The sequence below is a fragment of the Maniola hyperantus genome, chromosome 2 (genome assembly GCF_902806685.2).
Source record: "Maniola hyperantus chromosome 2, iAphHyp1.2, whole genome shotgun sequence".
Classification (NCBI taxonomy): Eukaryota; Metazoa; Arthropoda; class Insecta; order Lepidoptera; family Nymphalidae; genus Maniola; species Maniola hyperantus.
The window spans coordinates 549,946-577,539 of record NC_048537.1 but is presented as its reverse complement, the minus strand read 5'-3'; the positions used below and the strand labels follow the sequence as shown (position 1 = coordinate 577,539).

The 27,594-nt window shown below is 38.5% G+C and overlaps 1 protein-coding gene across 5 annotated transcripts in view; it reads right to left on the bottom strand.

Moving 5' to 3' along the window:
- Positions 1-27,594, bottom strand: part of LOC117988976 (cell adhesion molecule Dscam2-like) — a 64,445-nt gene that overhangs the window by 28,266 nt on the left and 8,585 nt on the right. For 4 of the 5 annotated variants that reach the window (XR_011237897.1, XM_034976275.2, XM_069505193.1 and 1 more), the window contains exons 3-6: positions 10,371-10,593; positions 1,943-2,189; positions 1,445-1,598; positions 700-851 (exon numbers count right to left, since the gene is read on the bottom strand). Coding sequence is in view for 4 of the 5 variants with exons in the window: in XM_034976275.2 (XP_034832166.2) it covers positions 700-851; positions 1,445-1,598; positions 1,943-2,189; positions 10,371-10,593 (776 nt within the window). In the remaining variant the exon portion in view is untranslated. The remainder of the gene's footprint in view (positions 1-699; positions 852-1,444; positions 1,599-1,942; positions 2,190-10,370; positions 10,594-27,594) is intronic. The other variant, XM_069505186.1, reaches the window with a different exon arrangement.

The following is a 27,594-nucleotide window of genomic DNA, read 5'->3' as shown; positions in this document are numbered from 1 at the left end:
TCACCCGTACTCACCCGCACCGGGTTTGCGCGGGCGCTATGCGGGGCATTCCCTCCCTGATCGCCATCTCCTGTCACGTACAATAGTTTGGTTCTCATTCGATCAATCAAACTCGTTTTTTTTTTTTAAACGTTCTAGAATGTAATATTTACGTCTGTGGTTTGCCAGATTTCCGTAAAAATAACTAGATTAATTAGTAAACCATATAATATATAGGTACACGGGTTTAAAGATTTGCTTGTAAATTCTTGAAACCGTGTAATTTTGAAATGGAATATTTCACACAGACATAGATATTAGTCCCAAGAATGTAGTAAATTTTGAAATTGAAAGTAGTTAGTTGAAAATTCATATGATTTTAATTGGCTGCCCCCCCCCCCCCCCCCCCCCCCCTCCATACCCCGATAGCTCAACCTGTCTATACAACGTACGATACGTTTGTGTGGAGCGAGTGACATAGAGACCCACCCCTCTTAAATTAGGACCAGCATAATGTAATAGGGAAAAGGTCAGCTGGCTTAATTTCCGTTTGGTACTTACTGTTTGAAGCGCGTGCGTGTTTGTGTTACACGCTTGATTGGTTTCATTCAATGAATATAATGAATTATATGGTGTATAAAAGAGTTTTTGTAGCTTCCAAAGTTTGATTTGAAAAAAAAAATTACACAAAATCTTGCGTTATCCTGTTGGTTCACGTACCATAAATATTGAGGCGGGAGGTGTGAGATATTTCGCCCAGAGAGTTGGCCGCCTTGCAGGTGTAGAGGCCGCCATCCTCGGACCTGACTGCCGTGATGTTGAGGTAGCTTACCACCTCGTTGCTCTTTGTCGCGAACTGTTCTATGCTGTATCTGGTGGATTTTAACATCTGTTATTTTAAAGGTGACTGTTTATTATAAAAACTAACAAAACGACGAACAAAAAAGCAAGATAATGTTGCATTGTCATCCAGTTCCAACCTAAGTTTCAAATTTCAAGTCTCTAGCTCCTCGGGAAGTTAGTTTAAAATCGATTGCAAGATTTGTATCGAACAGACAAACAGTATGCTTAGTACGAGATGTCTCACCAACGTTGATAGTATTCGAGTGTCGAAAACTTTCCGCATTATAGTAAACTGGATCTTATCTGCGTGGTTTTAAAGCTCAAGTTTGTCTACACAATATCTGCAGCCAGCACTCCAAGCGGAAACGCTGCGAAATTAAAATTAGTGGCATTGAATTTCCGACTTCAATTCAAGGCTCTGTAGGTTCATTTTACCTTGACGGTGTAGTGTTTCGACTCTCGAATTCCAGCAACGTTTGGTGAGACGTAAAATCTTATACTAAGCGTACTGATAAACACACCGACAAGAAAGCTAGTTAATGAAAACGAGTGAAAAAAGTGCAGTTTGAGTTACGCATACTTTCCGGTCATTATTTCTGAAAAAGTTCTGACCCCATCGTACCTGTGACCTCTAGCCATAGTGTTGAGCGGTTGTCCATCGAGCAGCCATGTGAAGTGTGGGGGTGGCGAGCCGGCGGCAGAGCACTTGAGGGTCACGACCTGCCCTGGACGGAGGACTTGCTCGATGAACGTGTACTGGAGTTCGGGCGCGGTATCTGACTCAAAAACAAAATGGAGTACTTTAAGATTCTTGAATTAGAGGCAGTTTTTTTAATTTATGGATAAGCTGCAATCAGACCTGTTGGAAAGTGATGATGCATTCGCAGAAGATGCCTATTCACTCTTGACTTAACGGTACCCATATTAGACATGGAGGGGTAAACTGATGCCAGAAGGGCATTCCGTATCCTAACGGGTCGAATCAGAAATCAAGGCAAATCTCAGCGTACATGTCCGTGGAATTTCAATTACGACCTTGACGATGCCTTGGGTTTGCCTTTCTCACAAAATATCACTCCTGTTGCCACTGGTACTCCGTTGTGAAGCAAGTTACCCTCACCTCCTAACCTGAGCTCGGCACTGGCTTGCGCGGAGTCCCTGTCACTCCTCGCCACGCACTGGTACACCCCCTTATCAGCTCTGTGCACCGACGCTATCACGAGCTGTTCCCCGTTGGTCTGCACGCGCACTCTGCCGCCTCCCACTCCTGCTGCCACTGGCACCCCGTTGTGGAGCCACTCCAGACGGGGGGAGGGCCAGCCAGCCCAGCTGCAGTTGATGACGGCTGTACCTCCACTGTTTACTACCTGCATTAAAAAATAGTCAAGTTAAAAAGACGATTTAAAAAAATCCCTACACTACCTTATGCTCGCGACTTCGTCCGCGTGGACTACATAAATTTCAAACCCCTATTTCACCCTCTTAGGGGTTGAATTTTCGAAAATCCTTTCTTAGTGGATGGTTACGTCGTAAAAGCTATCTGCATGACAAATTTCAGCCCGATCCGTCCAATAGTTTGAGCTGTGCGTTGCTAGATTAGTCAGTCAGTCACCTTTTCCTTTTATATATTTAGATAATATTTGTACTAGCTAGCAGCTGATGCCTGCGAATTCATCCGTGCGGACTGAGATTTTAAAAATCCCGTAGGAACTCTTTGTTTTTTGGGATAAAAAGTAGCCTATCACACATCTCCACATCTTTAACTATACCCATGCGGGATATGAAAATTGAGGATTACTTACTTAAATCATTTTGAATTGAATTCAAGCGAGTTTATTTATCAGTGGAAATAACAAAACTGTAGTGTGCAAAATTGAATTTTTCCCTTTTTAAACCAAACAAACTCAAGACAATCTGAAGAAAATCTACATCTTTCTAACAAAGATGAGAGAACCGAGAAAATTGGGCTAGAAACTAGAAAAGCCAAACAACTTCTTAAGATTTTTACAGACAGACAACTGAATTTTGTTAGGAACACAATCTCAAAACAATTTCGTAAAGGTAAGTAAGAATTCAGGATCCCGGGTCAAAGTGGCCACATCAGCCTGTTCCATCTTAAACAATCAATGTGCTTAGTACAAGATCTCACCGACGTTTATAATTTTCGAGAGTTGAAACGAAATAACGTCAAAGTAAAATTGACTTAAACACCCTCGATTTAGAGTAAAAAATTCGTTACCACCTATTTTAATTTCGCAACAATTCATTTCAATTCAATTTAAATTTCTTTATTGCGAATATGGGTAAACAGTGGAGATGTTAGAAAAACAAAAAGGTACAGCCAAATTCTGCCTATTAGCATGCAATATGTTATTTTATACCTAACAACGTGTACAGAATTTTGATAAAATTAGTCACATTAAATACTTAGTCACAAAAAAAATACAAATTTAAATAATAGTATTACAAATGTCAAAAATTAAAATAAAACTAAAACTTCTCTACAAGGTAGTCATTAATTGAAGAATATGTCTTTTCTAACAGTAGTTTTTTTCAATTTTCTCTTAAATTTTCCGCTTGGAACACTGGCTGTAAATGTATGGGCAAAGTTGAACTTTAAAACAAGGCTGTTACGGTCCATTTCACTTAAAAGTTGAAGTGTTTCGAAGCTCTAATTCTATCAACGTTTTGCTGAGACGTAAAATGTAAAAAATCTAACTCAAAATTTATTTATTTCATGTAGTGTCTTTTATGTTATAGTCCGGGACAGGTCGAGATGGCATTCCGGGTTCATACCCGCCCCACACACCCGCACCTCACTCTCGCTTGCCCGCACTGGGTTAGCGCGGAGACTGTGTGGGTGTGCGGGGCGTTAGCTCTGTCTGCACGTACTGTGCGTCTGTGAGTACTGCCGGTTCGAAATGAAGATTCTAGTGAAAAGAGCCGTAAGAAACTCTACTAACTAGAAATAATAAAATCTCATACTAAGCATGCAGATTCTTTCTTTCTTTGGTTTTATATTCGCTCAGAGCTGACCCACTTTAAATGTGAGTGTATGTGTGCCCTAAACATTTTGGGATTGACCCAACTCGGACCCGACGATGTTTGCACAAAGTTTTAGATACAGGGGTGCCTAGTTAGATAAAGTTTGCCCGATCTTATTTGGGTAAAGTTTTAACGAAAACAATAAGGCTGATAGAGTAAGACCTTCGGTATAGTAAGTAACGTGACCTATTTATCATAATTATCAACCATGATGATTATCAGTCATGTCTATCGCAGAACCGACGGTCAATGGGACAGACGTGTCCTGGAGTGGAGACCGTGTACCATGTACCAGTATGCGCAGTGTAGTGTAGGACAACCTCCAGCCCGTTAGACTTATGACCTGAAGAAGGTCGCGGAAAGAGGGTGGATGAGGAAGGTAGAAGACTGTATTTGGTGGCACTCTTGGAAAGACTTATGCCCAGCAGTGGACGCATACAGGCTGATGAAAAGGAATGAAGTACCTACCTCCTAATGACTTTTTCTATTTGAGTTGGAGCGCGAGGCTTCTGTAAGAGAGAGGCTCCGGCCGGTTGCCCTACTTGGCGCTTGCCACCCACTAGCCCACTGTTGGTAGCATAACTTTGCTGTTTTTAATTGAGAAAGCTATAAGGTTCGGTGTACCGTCTATGCCCTGTGATTTAGTGATAAAGTTTATTTTTGCCGCGCTACGCGTCAGTGGTTAGTGATGCAAAACACATTAAAGCAGCTTGTGTATCGGAAATTCATTTGCGCGCCGCTGAATTATACCGATGATGGTAATAATGGTTAATTGGCCATTATCGCATTATTTGATAAACGTATATTTCACAAGTTATATTAAATTGCGTCTATTAATCACGCTTTATTGGTTTTTTTAATGCTTTAGTGTCATTCGTTATGAAATGATTTCACTTCGATTTAATTATGTTAATTATTCCGTTAAAATAAATTATTGTTTTATTTATTAAATTATAACAGAGAAGATACAAATATAGGTGAGACAATAGGCGTAGAATAGAATCCAGACTTCTATACTAATCTTCTTTTATATATAAAAGGAAAAGGTGACTGACTGACTGACTGACTGAATGACTGACTGACTGACTGACTGATCTATCAACGCACAGCTCAAACTACTGGACGGATCGGGCTGAAATTTGGCATGCAGATAGCTATTAGAATAGAATAGAATAGAATAGAATAATGTTTATTCGAGGTATATAGGTGGTACATGGTGTAGGCAATATCGTCCTGTACAGCAGTGCAACACCTCGAACAGGTAGGCCACTCAGCTTGTGTTGAGACGTCGGGCCCCTCAGACACAAACCTCTAGAGCAAATATCTGAGGTACCAGTTGCCCCAACGCTGATTTTCAGTGACCGCCTTTTAAATATTACCTAAACGTCAGTGGCATAGAATACATAAAGTTGGCGAGTAAATGGATAAATAAAATGAAAAGTGTTTACAGTTTTTAAATTTATAGTGATATAGGACATAAAAGAAGAAATAAGAAATAATACATTGAAATAGATGTTGTAAATTGTAAGAATAGCAAAATTGTACGATAGTTTTTTTTTTTGTAAGTATAATAAAGAAAAAATAAAATAAAATAAAATAGCTCGCAAGGTGTGGATGAGAAAGTAAAGTTTGGTAAGATAAATAAATTAAATAAATTTTGACTAAATCTGTAACTTTTGAATATTTAAAAGATGTTTTTTGAATTTTACTTTAAAAGCGCCAGAAGTCTGAAGGTTTCTATAAGGTGGAGGAAGGTTATTCCAACATTTCGTTGCATTATACTTAAAACTACCTACTTATTATGACGTAGGCATCCGCTAAGAAAGGATTTTTGAAAATTCAACTCCTAAGGGGGTGAAATAGGGTTTTGAAATTTTGTAGTCCACGCGGACGAAGTCGCGAGCATAAGCCAGTAATATTATAAATGCGAAAGTGTTTCTGTCTGTCTATCTGCTAGCTTTCCACGGCCCATCCGTTCGACTGATTTTAACGAAATTTGGTACAGAGATAGCTTGAATCCCTGGGAAGGACATATTCTACTTTTTTATCCGGGAAAATCAAAGAGTTTCTTTAGATTGTTAGATTTTTAAAAACCTAAATCCACGCGGACAAAGTCACGGGCGTCAGCTAGTAGAATATATTTTTATTCAAATAAACTTTTACATCGTTAAATAATTCATCACTGGTTCGGAATGATCCTACGAACGATAAATAATTTGACCAGTGCCTGTTACGTAATTTAAATGGTTCAAAACATGAAATAGAATGAAGTGTATTTTGTGAAAATAAAGACTATTTATGCAGTATCATCAAACAAATAACAATAAAAAATCAAACCACAGAATACGAAATAATTTGAACGTGATAAACGAAAAATATATCAAAAACAACATTGAAATCAAATAAACGTATGCGAGCCAACAAAATAAAACTTTACGTAAGATGAAAAACAATAAAAAGTAAACCGAACAAAATACGGAAATATTTTGTTTGTGATGAAAAACAAAACAAATCCAATAAGTTTGATGAATAAAAACATAAAACGTGTCAGGCTGCATTCACGCTGATGAGAGTCGCGTGCTTAGTATGAGATCTCACATGACATCACCAACGTTGACTGCGTTGATAGAATACGGACGACGAAATACAAAACCCTCAAGATGAAATGGACTTTTCGATCCATGATTTCAAGTTTTTTTTAAAGTGAAAAATTCAGTAGCACCAATTTCAATTTTGCAATGTTTCCGCTTGGAGCGCTGGCTGTTGATGTATGGATGAACTTGATAATATTTAAATCAAGGCAGTTACTGGTACTGCTTCTGAGTGCAACTAAACTTTAGGGAATTCGCATCTTTTTCTTACCAATGTAATAAGAAAACGACAGACAAACCTTATGTAATTTTAAACTGTCAAACCTCGTGATTTTAGGCACCAGTTGTGAGCCTATTGTTTAAAGTAGAGTGCACTAAAAACTCTTTTAATGTAAAACTCGTTACCTTCCTTTTTTAGCAGTATTAAAAAGAAAAAGATGCAGATACTCTAAATTTAGTTTATAGAACGCCTGTATCCATTTTACTTTAATGCTGACGTATTTCGATGCTCGAATTATATCAACGTTTTGGTGAGATGTAAAATCTCATACTAAGTTCGCTGTTGAAATAACGATAAAATCTGCGTCAAACCGGAGATCAAAATAGAGTGACCTAATAATAATTAATTATTGTAATAATTCGGCATTTCCAGTGGAAATATTTTGATATAATGTATTGGAATGGTATTATCGCAGTGGAACCAATTGTGGTAGAATAAATAGCATTGAGTGTGTTTTTGATAAAATTTTAATGCGCTTGTGACAGTGGAAAGCATAACAAACGTCAGACTCTAGCTTGGTCTAGTATGGAGTACTACAGCAAGTAAAATCTGTATAAAAGAAAAAGCTGACTGACTGACTAACTGACTGCTCTATCAACGCACAGCTCAAACTACTTACTGGACGCATCTGGCTGAAATTTGGCATGCAGAATGCAGATAGTTATACGACACAGACATCCGCTAAGCAAGGATTTTTGAAAATGCTTGCCCTAACGGCGATTACACACTGCGCTTCCGTCATGCTAGTTCTATCTATTATTATTTTTTATTCATTTATTTGTAATCCGTGAGAATAACAGCGATTATCTACGACATAATGTCATAAACTCCCATACAAAACAAAAAGGAACTTATTTTTAACCGACTTCAAAAAAAGGAGGAGGTTCTCAATTCGTCGGAATCTTTTTTATTTATTTTTATTTTTTATGTATGTTCCCCGATTACTCAAAGACGCCTGGACCGATTTTGAAAATTCTTTTTTTGTTTGAAAGGGTATACTTCAAAGTTGGTCCCATTTAAATTTGGTGAAGATCTGATGAACATCTTCGAAGATAGATACTGGAACTCCTCAACGGATAAGAGTAAATTGCTCGCGATCAGTGTAATAGCTTAGTAAACAGTAGATTTTTAACCAGTCATAGCATAATTCCATGGGGCCACTAAAAATAGTGAAATAAATTTTTTTTACAAAAAAAATAAAAACCGACTTCGATACACAAACACTAAAAATTGAAAAATAATTTAATTTATTACCGAATATATTATTATGTATACAAGAGAGTATGTATAGTTCCATAATAATATTTTTTGGGGTCGGTGCCAATGAGGTGCCATTGTGGAGTCTCATAAAAATATGAAGTCTAGACGATTCGCGCAGCTAAAGCTAATTGGCACCGGCACCAAAAAGTATTATTATGGAACTATATTAACTCTTGTATACATAATATATTCGGTAATAAATTAAATTATTTTTCAATTTTTAGTGTTTGTGTATCGAAGTCGGTTTTTTTTTTTTTTTCATATATGCATATTATGCATTTATGATAGCAAGAGTGCGTAACCGCCGTAAGGGGGTAAAACAGGGGTTTGAAATTTATAGTCCACGTGGACGAAGTCGCGGGAATAAGCTAGTCTTTAACATTTACGCCTTTAACTAAAACAAACTTAGAAAATCTGGACGCTGTATCCAGGAAGGATCAGTAGTATTCATCCCTCAGCACAGGCCCTCATTAAAATTTAAAACACGTCTGTCATATTTCAACTGACTGGTCAGGCTGACATAATCAGAGCGGGTAACACCGCACGTTTAAATAGGCGACAGGTAAACAGACCCGTACGGCCGACGGATTTATTTGGAATAATTAAGGGGCTTTTGGACCCGATTCGCTTCTTCACTCCTTAATCGAATTTCCCAATTTTCCAGAAATATCCGCTTAATTTAACATTTCGCACCAACGTCTCTATACTCCAAGAACTCGGCATTAAAGAACGTCTCTATACTCCAAGAACTCGGCATTAAACAACGTCTCTATACTCCAAGAACTCGGCATTAAACAACGTCTCTATACTCCAAGAACTCGGCATTAAACAACGTCTTTCGACGTTAGTACAGAGTCGAATACTAAAGTTCTTCGGTCATGTCCAGCGTGAGAGTGACTCCATTGAGCGTCTTGTAGTGCAGGGCAAGGTGGAAGGTACCAGAGGGCGAGGACGGTCACCTACGCGATGGACCGACCAAATTAGAGACCTCAATAGCTCAACCGGTAAAGGAGTGGACTGAAAACCGAAAGGTCGACGGTTCAAACCCCGCCCGTTGCACTATTGTCGTACCTACTCCTAGCACAAGCCTGACGCTTAGTTGGAGAGGAAAGGGGAATATTAGTCATTTAACATGGCTAATATTCTTTAAAAAAAAAAAAAAGAAAAGAAAAAAAAAATTAGGTCCACTGTGGGCTTGGACGATCTAACCTAGATCGTCCAAGACTGTGGGCGGTCCCGTGCACGAATGTACCAGACTTCAGGCCAGTAGGGAGACGTGGCGAATGCTCGTGAGGCGTATATAACATCTGCCTCCAAAAACGACACTTCGTGATGACCACGACCACTCTGCCAAAAGTGTCATGAGTCATGACGAAGAAATGAAATGAAAATGAAATGAAAATGAAATGAAAATGAAATGAAAATGAAATGAAAATGAAATGAAAATGAAATGAAAATGAAATGAAAATGAAATGAAAATGAAATGAAAATGAAATGAAAATGAAATGAAAATGAAATGAAAATGTAATGAAAATGAAATGAAAATGAAATGAAAATGAAATGAAAATGAAATGAAAATGAAATGAAAATGAAATGAAAATGAAATGAAAATGAAATGAAAATGAAATGAAAATGAAATGAAAATGAAATGAAAATGAAATGAAAATGAAATGAAAATGAAATGAAAATGAAATGAAAATGAAATGAAAATGAAATGAAAATGAAATGAAAATGAAATGAAAATGAAATGAAAATGAAATGAAAATGAAATGAAAATGAAATGAAAATGAAATGAAAATGAAATGAAAATGAAATGAAAATGAAATGAAAATGAAATGAAAATGAAATGAAAATGAAATGAAAATGAAATGAAAATGAAATGAAAATGAAATGAAAATGAAATGAAAATGAAATGAAAATGAAATGAAAATTTATTTATCACAACAATGTGGCTAATTCCATTGTACACAATCTCTAAACTAAACTAAAATGGCACGTCTAAATCTATTGCTATCCCTTTCATAATGTTGCTTGCGGAAAAGGATAGCATTAGATTTAGACCTGTTAATTTAGTTTAGTTTAGAGATTGTGTACTAGTTGTGTACTAGAGAATCGGCCCCATTGTCGGTTTACAGTTTAGTGTCGGGAACCCTGAAGTAAGTTTGATAAACCTGTGTCTCAGGGTCCCCGCTCCTCCTCCTCAGTCTCAAACATAATAGTTGTGTTAACAAAAACTATAAATACTTAAGTCTAAACAATTAGCATGCAGTGTGTCGTGCGTGTATGTGTATGTGTGTGTGTGTGTGTGTGTGTGTGTGTGTGTGTGTTCTGTGTGTTTCCTGAAGAAGAAGAATATTGGGATATTTACGAACCTGTGTGTGAGGCTGTGCGTGGACAGTAAGATGTGCCCTCAGCGACAGATGCAGCCTCAGCGTCAGGTGCCCATGAGCGTTGGCAGCTCTGCACGCCCAGCGCCCGTCATCCACCAGCTCGGCTCGACGAATCGTCAGGGCGTCAGCTGCCATGCTGTACCGCCCTCCACCCTCGCCCTCACGGATCTCCCGGAGCGCGCCACCGGCTGTCTCTCTATACCATCTGTGGGAAAGAGAAACGAGCTTCTTGAGAACTTTTTTTTTTAAAATCGGTCAAGGTGAGTAGGTCTCGCACACGAAGGGTTCCGTACCGTAAAAGAAATAACTGAGCCCCAATAGCTCAACCGGTAAAGGAGTGGACTGAAAACCGAAAAGTCGACGGTTCAAACCCCGCCCGTTGCACTATTGTCGTACCTACTCCTAGGACAAGCTTGACGCTTAGTTGGATAGGAAAGGGGAATATTCGTCATTTAACATGGCTAGAAAAGAAAAAAAAACTAATTTTTTTTTATTATTTCTTGTTTCTGTGAAATTATTTTTATTATTTCTGTGAAAATTTCAATTCTCTACCTATTATGGTTTACGAGATACAGCTCGCTGACAGACAGACGGACGCACGGACGGACTGACGAACAGCGGAGTCTTACCAATAGTTGGCACTCTTCGTGTACTGAACCCTTAAATATATAACAGGAAAAGGTGACTGACTGACTGACTGATCTATCAATGCACAGCTCAAACTACTTGACGGATCGGGCTGAAACTTGGCATGCAGATAGTTATAATGACGTAGGCTAAGAAAGGATTTTTGAAAATTCAACCCCTAAGGGGGTGAAATAGGGGTTTGAAATTTGTGTAGTCCACGCGGACGAAGTCGCGAGCATAAGCTAGTGTCATTATACTTCAGAAAATGTCACAACTTAAATATTGATTCTCCAGGCCCACTACTGAGCACAGATCTCCTCTCAGAACAAGCAGGGTTTAGGTAATAGTCAGCCGCACTGGCCAAGTGCGGATTGGGAGTGGCAGACTTGCACGTTTATTCAGACATGCAGGTTTCCTCACGATGTGTTCATGCAACGCTAAAGCAAATAACTACCCCTATCACGACCCCTATTATAACTGTGAAAGTGTGTTTGTTTGTTGATTTGTCCTTCAATCATGTCGCAACGGAGCAACGGATCGACAAGATTTTTTGCATGAGTATAGTTTAAGACCAGTAGGGCGATTGTCTAAAACCTGCATCAATCATTATTACAATCTCAATTGTTCTGATTGGCTGAATTTGTGCGATTCTTGTTGCAACAATGCATTGTGGCCAATAGTGAGCGAGCATTAACCAATTAGAGATGATTGCGATCGTGACATTGTAGCTGTCAAGCAACCGCGGTAGGGCCACAGGAAAGGGACATAGGCTACTTTTTATCCCGGAAAATCAATGAGTTCCCAAGGTATTTTTAAAAAACCTAATTCCACACGGACGAAGTCGCGGGCATCAGCTAGTATTTCATCTTAATCGATGTAATTATTTTTGCCTGAAGATACTAAGAAATAAGCGGATAAATGTATACAATGTAATTCTAACTCCAAAGCTACTTCTTATTCCTCAATTATTTAGTTAGCTACGTGTATATTATAAAGGTGAGCGCACACTTATCCGAGCCGAACGCGTCGAACGAAACAAATTTTGGAATTCTGTATATGAAATCTCATGAAACCTCGCATACTTCTCCGCTGCGAATCGTCTGAATCTGCAAGAACCCCAGAAATCCCAGATATCCCAGACGCATTCGGATGACGTCATCAGGTTCGGCGCGATTTATACGGGTGACTCGACCGATGCGCTCGCATTCTATCAGTTGCGTACGACAGAGCAACGCGCCAGTACTATTTCTTCAGTGTATAAAAAATGAGTGATTCTTATTTGAGTCGATTCTTTCGGCGCGGTCGATTTTTCTGGTGCGGATATGTGTGCGAGGCCTCCTTAACTTCGATTCGTTCGACGCGTTCGGCTCGGATAAGTGTGCGTTCACCTTTAAGGTAGCTGGAGGTCTAAGTTACCGTTGCCTAGCAACGACACGCGCTGCCCTGTCATTACCACCGAGTGCCGACAAAGGGACGAGATCCAAGCAAGTTGTTTACCTGCTCAGTGTCGGGTCTCAGGGAACCATTCGCCAAGTCGACGGCAATACCTACTCCAGGATGATTGGAAATCTGTTTTACCAGCAAATAGGTACTTTTATTTCAAACAGGTTTTCTGTTGTATTTTTTCTTGTATTTCATCGTACATATTTTATTCTAAAAAAATAAAAATACTTAGTATAAACTCAAAGTCGAATCGTTTATTCAAATTAGGTAGGTACCTACAATTGAACACTTTATGATTGTTGTATATTTGGGCACGGAACCCTAAAAAGTATAGGTAGCGGATACCAAACTACCCATAAGATTACCCGTAGTATAACTGACTTTTACGCTTATTTGGTAGGATATGGACTTATGGAGAATATTACATTAACGGCCCTAATAAAACCGAGCCGTTGACGTCTTAACGAAATTCAGCCAACACGTCCTCATGTTTACGACGGGCTAATATTGAGGGACGAACACGCGATTTGAATAGGAAAGTATTCGGGCCTAAGGCGCCATCTCCACGGGCGAGAGAAACGCGGCGATAGTCTCGCTGTGCCATCTAATTCGATACAACTCTTATAGACCAACTAGCTTATGCTTGCGAGTTCGCCCGCGTGGACTACACAAATTTCAAACCCCTATTTCACCCTCTTAGGGGTTGAACTTTTCAAAAAACCTTTCTTAGCGGATGCCTACGTCATAAAAGCTATATGCATGCCAAATTTCAGCCCGATCCGTCCAGTAGTTTGAGCTGTACGTTGATAGATCGGTCAGTCAGTCAGTCACCTTTTCCTTTTATAAGGCGATACTATTGCCGACGATACCTAGCGATCACCACTGCTTCGCCAGAGAGGTTGTCAAATATAATATGGAGGCACGTTTATAGTTTTCATATTGCACGAAGATAATATGTACCTACATAATTTTTTTTGAAGAATATTAGTCATGTTAATCAACTCTAACTAACTAAATTTTCCCCTCCAACTAAGTGTAAAAGCTTGTTCTAGGACTCGGTACGACAATAGTGCAACGGATGGGGTTTGAACCGGTGACCTTTCGGAATTCAGTCCGGTCCTTAACCGTTGAGCCATTTTGCTCTTAATTATCGTTGCGATACTCTTGCTTGTGCAGACACAGCCTAACAAAGTTTTGGACGGCAATATTTTCTAATAAAACGCCCAGGGAGGATTAACTGTACAATTTTCGGAGGATCTCTATCAAAAATTTATAATTCGTTTTGTAACTTTAATCCTTGACGCCTTTGTTTTGTGATGAATAGCTCGAGGCATGATTATATGAAAATTAATCTATAATTTTTAGGGTTCCGTACCTCGAAAGGAAACACGGGACCCTTATAGGATTACTTTGTTGTGTGTCTGTCTGTCTGTCAAGAAACCTATAAGGTACTACCCGTTCCACGTCCTGGTCGCGTTAGAATCATGAAATTTGGCAGGTAGGTAGGTCTTATGGCAGATATTTGGCAAAAAATCTAAAAACCGTGAATTTGTGGTTACATCACACAAAAAAATTAAATTATGGTCTAACTAATAATTAGTATTTTCAATTTTCGAAGTAAGATAACTATATCAAGTGGGGTATCATATGAAAGGTCTTCACCTGTGCATTCTAACAGATTTTTATTTATTTTTATGCATCATAGTTTTTGAATTATCGTGCAAAATGTCCAAAAATACGACTGTAGTACGGAAGTAGTCCTATCTACTTCTAGCACGAGGACAATGCTTACTTAGAGAGAGGAGATGACTTCTATAGTCATGGATGACATGGCTAATAAGCGGCAGATATTGGGAAAATATTCGTATTACAAAAAAGGGCAATACGTGCAATTTATAATTTAAAACCGCGCGATTCCCTACGAGAGATATTTAAGGAAATAGGTATTCTTACAGTAGCTTCCCAATATATATACAATAATATAATTTTTGTACGACAAAACATTCACAGTTACAAAAAATCAGTGATCTCCATGATAGGCAAACTAGAAACAAAAATAAGCTAGCTACTCCTGCGCTCCGCCTCTGGAAGGTGCGAAAGTCATTTGTGGGAATGAGTGTAATATTTTATAATAAAATTCCACAAGCAATTTTAGACTTGCCTTTACACAAGTTTAAAAAATGTGTTAAAAGTATGCTCCTAAAAAAAGCATAATATTATACAGTCGCAGACTATGTAAACGATAAAAAAGCTTGGATTTGACTCGCTCCAGCAATGCACGGGGCTGCAATGGCTTGTATAGTACGGTATAATAACATTGTAAATTGAAAAATTAAGAATTAAAAAGAGCAACTGCCGAGTTTCTTGCTGGTTCTTCTCGGTAGGAACGGCATTCCGAACCAGTGGTAAATTAAAACTACCTGACTATTCATAAGCACTTTTAAAAAGTTTACATGAATAAAAAAACATTCTATTCTATTCTATTTTATAGGCACACCCTTGACCACGATCACGCTTGATGGGAAGTGATGATGTGGCCTAAAATGGTACGCGTTTGCCTAGAAGGTGCCATCTGTTCAAATTCAGCACCCGTTCGTCACTTGTCACTCTTGATGCTGAGGGCAATATATCCGCTGAGCGAGGTCCCCCGAGTCGGAGGGCAATCGATGGCAAATCGACGCCCTGAGGATTGATGCAGGGTGTAAAGACGTCTCGAGACCGCACCTTGCCGATAGCATTTTTTTATTTGTGTCTATGTTGCCTCTTTATCGAAATGACGAAAAAATACAGTCGTATTTTTTCGTTTTTTTTTCACGATAATTCAAAAACTGTGATACATAAAAATAAATAAAAATCTGTTTTAGAATGTACTGGTGAAGACCTTTCATATGACACCCCACTTGATATAGTTATGTTACTTTGATAATTGAAAATACTAATTATTAGTTCATGACCACAATTTAATTTTTTTGTGATGTAACCCTAAATTCACGGTTTTCAGATTTTTCCCCATTTCATGATTATAGGTCAACGGGAAGTACCCTGTAGGTTTCTTGACAGACAGACAGACATACAGACAGACAGACAACAAAGTGATCCTATAAGGGTTCCGTTTTTCCTTTTGTGGTACGGATAACGGAACCCTAAAAAAGTTTAAAGTTCTTCGGCACACTCTCCGAAGTATACCCTGTAAAATACCGATAGACAGGCGACCTTGCGCCGATTTTCAGTGCGTAGGTTTACATTTGCATGATAAATTAATTTAGGTGAATACGTGATGTAACATGTAAAGCTTTTATTGACGTTTCTGATTTATGAATGAGACATCGGAAACCTTCGCTTAGTGACAAGGAAATTGTTTATTCCGTGTTGGATTTGACGGCAACATGACGTCGAAATAATGTCGAAAGCTTTATTACGAAGGCGTTTATAAGATCCCGAAATAGGTACAACTACATCATCATCAATTGGTTAACCTAACGACAAAGAAAATAGAAGATGACTAAATCTCATACCGCTTTTCTAAAATTTATCGAAAAAGAAAATGTATTGGCATTAAACATGTATGACCAACCGTCTTTACTCACGTTTACTCATCCTTTTACACAGGGACTAAACCCCCCCCCCCCCCCCCCCCCGATAAAAGGCGCCCTAAGCACGTCCTTAACGATCCCGACGACCAAATCATGACCGACAACGCTCCCTATCTCGTAGGGCCTACACAAGTCAACCTTTTTACGCCGGCGAAAACGAGGCCCCCGATTTCTAACGTCACGCCATCGCCACGGCCTCGGGGGCGTGCGGACTAACCAGTAGTTCAACGACTCCACCAATCCCAAACGTCATCCTAAGCCGTGGTCCGAGCCTCACAGGAGGCGCCCTTAGGAGGACTTTGCTCCCCGACCTCTCAAATTATTTCTTCGAGTTTATTCGAATTATGCTACGAATATTGTATAGCCACATATTACAACGTTTTATTTTTCCCCAATATATTATTCAAGTTTTGGCCCAACATCAAAAAACCATGTATTTGTCTAACGTTCTAGATACTCATAAATACTTTGATTTGTTGAACTCGTTTTTGCCTCCAGGGACGAATGTCTCCTTCTATAAAGCCGTTTACTTTTCAAGAAAGGTAGGATTTAAAATAAGTAATTGGGGATTGCAGATGGGGCTTAGGCCGTAGTCCACCACGTTGCCCCAGTGCAGGTTGGCAGACTACACATACCTTTGAGAACATTATGAAGAACTCTCAGGCATGACGGTTTCCTTCTTCTATATTTATACGATATTAGATGATGCCCGCGACTTCATCCGTGTGGATATAGATTTTTAAAAAATTCGCGGGAACTCTTTGGTTTTCCGGGCCAAAAAAGTGGCCTTTTAAAAAGTAGCCTATGTCCTTCCCCGGGATGCAAGCTATCTCTGTATCAAATTTCATTAAATTCGGTTGAACGGATGGGCCGTAAAAAGCTAGCAGACAGACAGAAAGGCAGACAGACAGACAGACACACTTTCGCATTTATTATATCAGAATGGATTTTATTGCTTAAAACGTTCATTACTTCGATAAGTTAGAACTGCGTGCCGGGGATCGAACCTCCGACCTCCCCAATAGGCGGCCGACGCGACGTCTTAACCACTAGGCTATCACATTTATAAAAGTAATTTAGTGTACATATCAAACTACTTAATTGCAAGACACATAAATCAAGATAAATTAGTGTGATTAAAGTGAAATGTCTTAATAGAACAAAGGAAATGAGAAACGATTTCTGATTCTAATGCCACTAATGTCGAGTAAAATAATATTATGAGCTTTCAAGTTTGATAAATGAATCAATTAATAGGAGTAGGTTCCTCCTACTTCAATTAATTATGCACATGCAAAGTGGATGGCGGCGGCGCAAGACCGTGGCGTGAGACCTATGTCCAGCTGTGGTGTATCGGTCGATAGTGATAGTGATGATGATGATGAAAGATTTAACCTAAACACAAATATATATATTTTTAACTAGTAATTAAAATCACAGAGTACCTAACAGTGATTACGAACTCATCCGATCCGAATCCGTTAAAATGCGGAAATAATAAATCTACGCGGACGAAGTCGTGGGCGTCACTGAGTACGGAAATATAAAATATCATAATAACATAATTATGTTATAAGCTACCATACAAAACAAAAGGACGTATTTTCACGGACTCGGGTCGGGTGAGTGCGCAACCGCCCGTAAGGATAGTAGGTAGATATTCATATCATTTTTAACCGACTTCAAAAAAAGGAGGAGGTTCTCAATTCGTCGGAATCTTTTTATTTTTATTTTTTATTTTTTATGTATGTTCCCCGATTACTCAAAAACGCCTGGACCGATTTTAAAAATTCTTTTTTTGTTTGAAAGGGTATACTTCAAAGTTGGTCCCATTTCAATTTGGTGAAGATCTGATGAACATCTTCGAAGATAGATACTGGAACTCCTCAACGGATAAGAGTAAATTGCTCGCGATCAGTGTAATAGCTTAGTAAACAGTAGATTTTTAACCAGTCATAGCATAATTCCATGGGGCCACTAAAAATTGTGAAATAAAAAATTTTTACAAAAAAAATAAAAACCGACTTCGTTACATAAACACAAAAAATTGAAAAATAATTTAATTTATTACCGAATATATTATGTATACAAGAGTTAATATAGTTCCATAATAATATTTTTTGGGGTCGGTGCCAATGAGGTGCCATTGTGGAGTCCCATAAAAATATGAAGTCTAGACGATTCGCGCAGCTAAAGCCAATTGGCACCGGCACCAAAAAGTATTATTATGGAACTATATTAACTCTTGTATACATAATATATTCGGTAATAAATTAAATTATTTTTCATATTTTAGTGTTTATGTAACGAAGTCGGTTTTTATTTTTTATGTAAAATAGCCGCTCAGATTAAACTTAAGCAGGAATACAGATCAATATAGTAAAAAAAACCGGTGAAGCGTGAGTCGGACTCGCACACGTACTGTTTAATTATTAGGTTATTATAGGTTTATTAAAAGGGTTCCGTCGTGCCGTTGGTACCCTTTGGGCACGGAACCTTAAACAGTAAGGATTTAACAGTAATTGCTTTTTGATTGTCACGTATTCTATACAAAACAGCTGAGTTTAATCTCTAGAGGAAACCTACCCAAGAATTGGGAAGTGATGATTTCTGCAATAAAAGTTATTGCTCTGCCCGAGATCAATCACCCGACCCTCACGTAGTCTGCCCGGGGCGAGCGCTGACTGAGCTCCCCGGGGAGATCCCCTAATATGAGATCCACGCCTTCGAAACAGATGCCTTCAGTAATGGGTCTATCAATCGATAAACTAATCGAGCGATTAATTCTGATGTCAGTAGTCAATGAGCTGATCGTTTATCTTATACGGACTAGCTTATGCTTGCGACTTTGTCCGACAAATTTCAGACATCTATTATTTTACCCCCTGAAGGGGTTGAATTTCCAAAAATCCTTTCTATGTGTGGATTATGTGCATGCCCAGCCGGATCCGTCCAGTAGTTTGAGCTGTGCGTTGATATATCAATCAGTCAGTCAGCTTTTGCTTTATATTTAGACTAGCTGATGCTCCCAACTTCGTCCCTGTGGATTTAAGTTTATAAAAATCCCGTGCGAATTCTTTGATTTTCCGGGATGCCCATGTTGGTTGGGTTTACATTCTATACAATGATATTGACGACCTCCCTGGCACAGTGGTAAGTGCTGTTGTGTTATTAGTGGGATGTCCCGGGTTCGATTCCCGGTAGGGGTTATTACCTTTTAGAAAAGTTTTAATTTTCTTTTAATTTTTGACATTTAAGATTTATTTAATTATTATTTAATTTTTTTTGTGACTTTGTGATATTGTTAGGTACATATTGCATGCTAATAGGCAAAATTTGGTTGTACCTTTATGTTTTTGTAACATCTCCTCTGCTTACCCAGATTCGCAATAAAGAAATTCGAGTTTGAGTTTGCGTCGCTAAGTAACTTATCCACAGTTTACAGATAGATTAATTATTAACTTATCCCGTTTATTTATTATTCATTTACTCCAATTTCATCTTTACAAAGGTGAACATGAAATTTAAGTAAATGAATTAATATAAATCTTTGTGAGCCTTTCAATTTCGGACATCTTTGAAAGGCAAGCCTTTGATTAACTTAGCTGTTAGAACGAACTTATCATGACAAACTTTACTCTTTTATGTAGGTACTAGTTGATGCCCGCGTCTTGGTTCGCCTGGATTTAGGTTTTTAAAAATGCTGTAGGAACTGTTTGATTGTCCGGGATAAAAAGTAGCCTATGTTTCCTGTCTTTAATTATACCCCTTCAAAAAATCAAAATCCGTTGCTCCGTTGTGATGTGATTGAAGGGACAAACCAACAAACCAATAAACCAACAAACAAACACACTATAAAAGAAAAAGGCGACTGACTGACTGACTGACTGATCTATCAACGCACACCTCAAACTACTGGACGGATCGGGCTGAAACTTGGCTAACGTAGGCATCCGCTAAGAAAGGATTTTAAGGGGTTTGAAATTTGTGTAGTTCACGCGGATGAAGTCGCGAGCATAAGCTAGTTTATAATATGGGTAGTTATAAAGAAGGGGTTGATGTCTCTCTCTGTGTGTTGCCTGTCTGTCCATGTGTTATCATGACGTATAAACTTTATCCTTTTATGTATAAGAAGGGGTCGGTGTCTCTCTCCGCTCTCCGCTAATGGAAAACTGATGTCGCGCTCTCGCGGAGACTTGAAATGCCAATAACTTAGTGTCTCGGAAAAACAAACTTTAATGTTCACTTTACACTTTGGCTACTACAGCACTACCACTACAATAATACGAAAAAGTTTTTATTAATAAAAAAACCGGCCACGTGCGAGTCAGGCTCGCGCAATGAGGGTTCCGTAGTACAGTCGTATTTTTTCGACATTTTGCACGATAATTCAAAAACTATGATGCATAAAAATAAATAAAAATCTGTTTTAGAATGTACAGGTGAAGACTACAGTAGGTACTGCTACTGTAGCTACAACAATACGAGAAAGATAAAAATAAACCGGCCAAGTGCGTGGCGGGCCACGCGCAGCGTTAAACGCGTTGAAAACCTAAATCGATCCGTTGCTGCGTTGCGACGTGATTGAAGGACAAACCAACAAACAAACACACTGTAGGTAGGTAGGGTATCTAGTGATTAAAATGTATTGGCATAACTTTATCAGTACCCTTATTATAAATGCGAAAGTGTGTTTGTTTGTTGGTTTATCCTTCAATCACGTCGCAACGGTGCAACAGATTGACGTGAAGTCGCGGGTATCAGCTAGTAACTTTATAATTACGACGTTATAGGCAAAGTTTTCGGTATCAATCGCTATCACGCCATTAGATACCAGAGATTAGCGCAAGACCGAGTAGGTACCTACCTGCTTATATCCCGCGGGGTAAACTTTCAACTTTAAGCTCTTAGCTCTTATCTATATCGAAATTCGCCATTAACGAGCAAAATTTCATGTCAGAAGTTAAATTGCTATAAATAAACATTTTGCGGTGATAAATAATCTGTCTTAGTTTTTTTTGGTTCCGTGCACGAATGGTTCCAATAGGACCCTCTAAGCCTCCGCTGTTCGTCGGTCCGTCCGTCTGTTTGTCAGCGGGTTTCCTTTATTATGTAGACTAAGAGTAAATCTTGATTTTTCAAAATTCCCTATAAGGAGCAAAATTAATAATAGTATCTGTATGGAATTTAATTAATTTTTAGGGTTCCGTACCTCGAAAAGGAAAAACGGAACCCTTATAGATCACTTTGTTGTCTGTCTGTCTGTCAAAAAACCTACAGGGTACTTCCCGTTGACCTAGAATCATGAAATTTGGCAGGTAGGTAGATCTTATAGCTGACATTTGGACAAATCTGAAAACCGTGAATTTAGAGTTTGATCATACAAAAAAAAATTAAATTGTAGTCATGAACTAATAATTAGTATTTTCAACTTTCGAAGTGAGATAACTATATCAAGTGGGGTATCATATGAAAGGTCTTCACCTGTACATTCTAAAACAGATTTTTATTTATTTTTATGCATCATAGTTTTTGAATTATCGTGCAAAATGTCGAAAAAATACGACTGTGGTACGGAAGCCTCACTTGGCCGGTTTTTACTATATATCTCTGTAAAATTTCACGTTGTACTAACTTAAACCATAAACATACTTAAATAAATACTCACAGTATGATATTCAAAACACCCCGTAAAGAGATGTATTCACGACAGACTCTCGAGGTCACACCTTCATTTACAAAAGCTTAACCATCCGAGTTTTTGCGGGGATTCAAAAACTATTTCAGAGAGCAGAAATTGTAAAAGCACCAAATTGTACCTGACGTGAGATTTTTCTCTCTTTAGTGGTCGTGTGTCGTGAGCGTGAAACTACACTGAGCATTTTCTAACACTGACGTTTTTAAATCTGAAAAACTTGAACCGTTTTTTCAGGGTTCCGTACCTCAAAGGGAAAAAAACCGACCAAGTGTGAGTCAGATTCACGCACAGAGGGTTCCGTATTACAATCGTATTTTGCACGATAAATCAAAAAAATATTATACATAAAAATGAATAAAAATCTGCCCTTTCATATGATACCCAACTTGGTATAGTAATCTTACTTTGAAAGTTGAATATACCAGTATTGGTTTATTAACACACTAGACTAGATGATGCCCGCGACTTCGTCCACGTGGATTTCGGTTTTTGAAAATTCCGTGGGAACTCGTTGGTTTTGCGGGATAAAGAGTAGCCTATGTCTTTCCCCGGGATGCACGCTATCTCTGTACCTCTGATCAAAATCGGTTGAACGGATGGGCCGTGAAAAGCTAGCAGACAGTTTCGTATTTATAATATTAGTATGGATTTTAATTTTTTTCTTGTGATGTAACCACTTTGCGGTTTTCAGATTTTTCATTATTTACACTTGTTAAGACTATTATAAACTGTGTTTAGAAGTATGACATTACAGACTAGATTAGGTATAAATAATGTGTGGGAAGTAACTCACGAGTCCATCAGTGGTCAGAGCGGCGTTACTAATCTCCCCGGGGACTCCGAGCATTTACCGAGTTTGTGCCCAGTTCGTACTAATGAAATATTTGCTGTTATGTCAGTTAGTTTTACTTTAAAACGCGGTGTTCGTGTTGTGTTTACACTTAGAGCCGTGATAGCCTAGTGGTTAAGACGTCCGCCTCCTATTCTAGAGGTCAGAGGTTCGATCCCAGGCACGCACCTCTAACTTTTATTTAGTTTACTTCACCGGATTTACGGTGAAGGAAAACATCGTCAAAAAATTCCAACCCGCACTTGGCTGCACTGAAAGGAGACTACTCAGTAGTGGGGCCGGTGATGACTTGATCATGATGAAGATAATTTTAACTGTTGAAAAAACCTTGAATGCACTCATAACTATCTGATAAAAGTCCATTCAATGACTGATTGCAGATAGCTTTAAAAAAAAAAAAAATTAGTCACGAGAACTTTCGTGCAAGGCAGTAAAAGCGGAGCCCGCCTCACGTGCAACATAATTCCCGCGATTGTAACGAATGCTCTATGTTACGACCACTCATTAGTCGCGGCCTCACGAGCTCACCTCAAACGGTGTTGGTCAAACTTTTGGTGTTGCTTTGTACATTTATAGTTGGCGGTTTTTTTGCTCCTATCTTTTCGAGACAACCCAGTGCGGGATAGCACTGGCAGAACTAGAGTGACGGAACTCTCGGTTTGATCCTGAATCGACGATATGTCAAATATTAAGCTATGGTGACGTGTAAAATCATCCATACCTACTCTATATTATAAATGCGAAAGTGTGTCTGTCCGTCTGTCTGCTAGCTTTTCACGGCCCAACAGTTCAACCGATTTTGATGAAATTTGGTACAGAGTTAGCTTACATCCCGGGAAAGGACATAGGCTACTATTTTTATCCCGGAAAATTACAGAGTTCCCACGGGATTTTTAAAAAACCTAAATCTACGCGGACGAAGTCGCGGGCATCATCTAGTCACAGACGAAATCATGCAAAATAGGACTACTTTAGCGCTATACCTGCGTCAAATGTAAGTACTAACATTTGACGCCTGCCAGTGACGTCAAGCCTTGACATTTTGTTAGAAGTTCACTAACTGTCGTGAACTGTGACGAATTATTGTTTTGATTGGAATCCTTTGGAATCTGTCAGATGTTAAGATGTTTACTGGGACTAATTGCCGAACATCGATACGAATGTAGCATAACTTCCTATAGGGGCCATTTCCACTGATCCGCGTCCAATTAGTTCCTTCCCCGGGGATCTCCAGTAATGGGGCAAAGTTTACCCAACAACTTTTGAGATTAGGGAACTAGCCACGTGATAGATGGGCCTAAGCTACTATGACGTATTAACGTAATGGTGTTTTCTTTGATGAACTTTATCGGATTAATATCAGAGTAAACTAGAGTGAGGGAACTCTCGGTTTGATCCTGAATCGACGATATGTCAAATATTAAGCTATGATGACGTGTAAAATTATAGAAAATAAGACTACTTTAGCGCTACCTGCGTTAAATGAAAGTACTAATATTTGACGGCTGCCAGTGATGTCACTGCCTCGACATTTTGTTAGCAGCAGGGCGATTGTCTAAAACCTGCATCAATCATTATTACAATCTCAATTGTTCTGATTGGCTGAATTTGTGCGATTCTTGTTGCAACAATGCATTGTGGCCAATAGTAAGCGAGCATTAACCAATCAGAGATGATTGCGATCGTGACATTGTAGCTGTCAAACAACCGCGGTAGGGCCGCAGTTGTGCTAAGTGTCGTGAACTGTGACGAATTATTGTTTTGATTGGAATCTGTCAGATGTTAAGATGTTTACTGGGACTAACTGCGGAAACATCGATCTGAATGTAGCGAAGCTTCCGATATGGGCAATTTCCACTGATCCGCGTCCAATTAGTTCCCTCCCCGGGGATATCCAGTAATGGGGCAAAGTTTACCCAACAACTTTTGAGATTAGGCAACTAGGCCACGTGATAGATTGGCCTAAGCTATTACGTATTGACGTATTTTATCCCGGATAATACAATAGTTTCTACGTGATTTTTAGAAAACCTAAATCCACGCGGACGAAATCGCGGGCATCATCTAGTACATAATAATAGGCTACTTGACACTTTTTTTAAGTAGGTCTTAAACGGTTAATATTTGTCCTATTAGATCAAAAAAATTAACACTATATTTTTTTGCGCCCTAAAAACCGTAAAACTTTAATTTAAAAATATATTTTTCTTAGACAGGTGAAAACACTGTCGGCCATGTTTGGCCGATAGATTATCTGTGCTCTGACGTCATGCATTTGTAAACAACAGCATAACCTCCCAAAGTTTAATAAACATTACTTCTATACTAGTTTACATGAAAAATATAGTAATTATCGTTATTGTATCATCCGAGAATGTAAAAACTCATCGATAAAGACCACAGGAAAGTTGTGGATTAGAGTGCCCAGTGAAATAAATATACGTAACACGCGAAGACTTGCTTAAAGGGATCCTATATGACTAACGACTGCAACCCAAATTTATTTTGCAAAGATCACTTTGTTGTAAGTCTTACTTAATAACATATTCAATTTATAAAGAGAAAACGATAATTTTTACGTTTACTATGAGTTTTTAGAAATATATAAAAACTAGCTTATGCTCGTGACTTCGCCCGCGTGGACTTCAAAAATTTCAAACCCCCATTTAACCCACTCAGGGGTGGAATTTCAAAAAATCCTTTCCTAGTGGATACCTTCTCTTTACCTACAAAGAACACACCCACCAAATTTCATGTATCTAGGACCAGCTGGTTAGATGTTTAGGCTGTGCGTTGATATATAAGTTAGTCAGGACTTTAAATTTTATATATATGGACTAGTATTTTGCTCGCTGCTCGAGCTGCTAAAGCAGCTCTCGAGGTCTATAATGGCCATTTTGAACAATTTTAAAAAAGTCATACATTTTGTATTAAAAAAAAAAATCCGCCATTTTGAATTTTTTTTCCATCCATCGAGTAGACCTTTGGATCCTGATCATCTCTTGCCAAGAAACCATTCTTCCATCTTTCGTACCCTCCGAGATGGACGCCGATGAAATTTGTATGGCGGCCATCTTTTTTTCGGAATTTTAAAAAAAAATTCAAATTTTTGGCAATTGGATGAGGTTTCGAATGACATTTGGTCGAGCACCTCCCACCTATCTTCAATACCTTGAGCGTGCCCTTCACCCGCCTCCGAAATCCTCAATCATCAGCTCCCTCCATATGTTGCCCTTAAGGAATCATTGTCTTCTATATGAAACCACAAGTGAAAAAAAAAAGTTTCATACAAAATTTTACAGGAGGAAATTTTTTGAAAATCTCGGCCGCCATCTTGTTTTTCCAATTTTTTTCACATTTTCTAAAAATCGTTTACTAACATCTACAAGAGCTGCAAGTTTAAACAAAATCGGTTGGAAAACAAAAAAGTTACAAAAGTCACGTCGGCCGCCATCTTGTTTTTCTGAAATGTCATAATTTTTCCCTAGTCGAATCCCACTTCTGAACATATCTCCCATACATTATTATATCATTTTCTATCTCTTTCTAGGAGAACAATTATGTCAATCAGTGAGTGAGTGGTAATTGAGCTATATATAGTATAACTAGTATTTTGCTCGCTGCTCGAGCTGCTAAAGCAGCTCTCGAGGTCTATAATCGCCATTTTGAACAATTTTAAAAAAAGTCATACAAAAATAAATTCCGCCATTTTGAATTTTTTTTCAATCCATCGAGTAGACCTCCGGATCCTGATCATCTCTTGCCAAGAAACCACTCTTCCATCTGTCATACCCTCCGAGATGGACGCCGATGAAATTTGTATGGCGGCCATCTTTTTTTCGGAATTTAAAAAAAAAATTCAAATTTTTGGCAATTGGATGAGGTTTCGAATGACATTTGGTCGAGCACCTCCCACCTATCTTCAATACCTTGAGCGTGCCCTTCACCCGCCTCCGAAATCCTCAATCATCAGCTCCCTCCATATGTTGCCCTTAAGGAATCATTGTCTTCTATATGAAACCACAAGTGAAAAAAAAAAGTTTCATACAAAATTTTACAGGAGGAAATTTTTTGAAAATCTCGGCCGCCATCTTGTTTTTCCAATTTTTTTCACATTTTCTAAAAATTGTTTACTAATATCTTCAATTGTTGCAAGTTGTAACAAAATCGGTTGGAAAACAAAAAAGTTACAAAAGTCAGGTCGGCCGCCATCTTGTTTTTCTGAAATGTCATAATTTTTCCCTACTCGAATCCTACTTCTGAACATATCTCCCATACATTATTATATCATTTTCTGTCTCTTTCTAGGAGAACAATTATGTCAATCAGTGAGTGAGTGGTAATTGAGCTATATATAGTATAACTAGTATTTTGCTCGCTGCTCGAGCTGCTAAAGCAGCTCTCGAGGTCTATAATGGCCATTTTGAACAATTTTAAAAAAGTCATACAAAAATAAATTCCGCCATTTTGAATTTTTTTTCCATCCATCCAATAGACCTTCGGATCCTGATCATGTCTTGCCAAGAAACCACTCTTCCATCTTTCGTACCCTCCGAGATGGACGCCGATGAAATTTGTATGGCGGCCATCTTTTTTTCACAATTTTGAATTTTTTTTCAAATTTTTGGCAATTGGATGAGGTTTCGAATGACATTTGGTCGAGCACCTCCCACCTATCTTCGATACCTCAAGCGTGCCCTTCACCCGTCTCCGAAATCCTCAATCATCAGCTCCCTCCATATGTTGCCCTAAAGGAATCTTTGTCTTCTGTACGAAAGTATTAGTGAAAAAAAAATGTTTCATACAAAATTTTACAGGAGGAAATTTTTTGAAAATCTCGGCCGCCATCTTGTTTTTCCAATTTTTTATACTTTTTCTAAAAATCGTTTACTAATATCTGCAAGAGCTGCAAGTTTAAACAAAATCGGTTGGAAAACAAAAAAGTTACAAAAGTCAGGTCGGCCGCCATCTTGTTTTTTCTGAAATGTCATAATT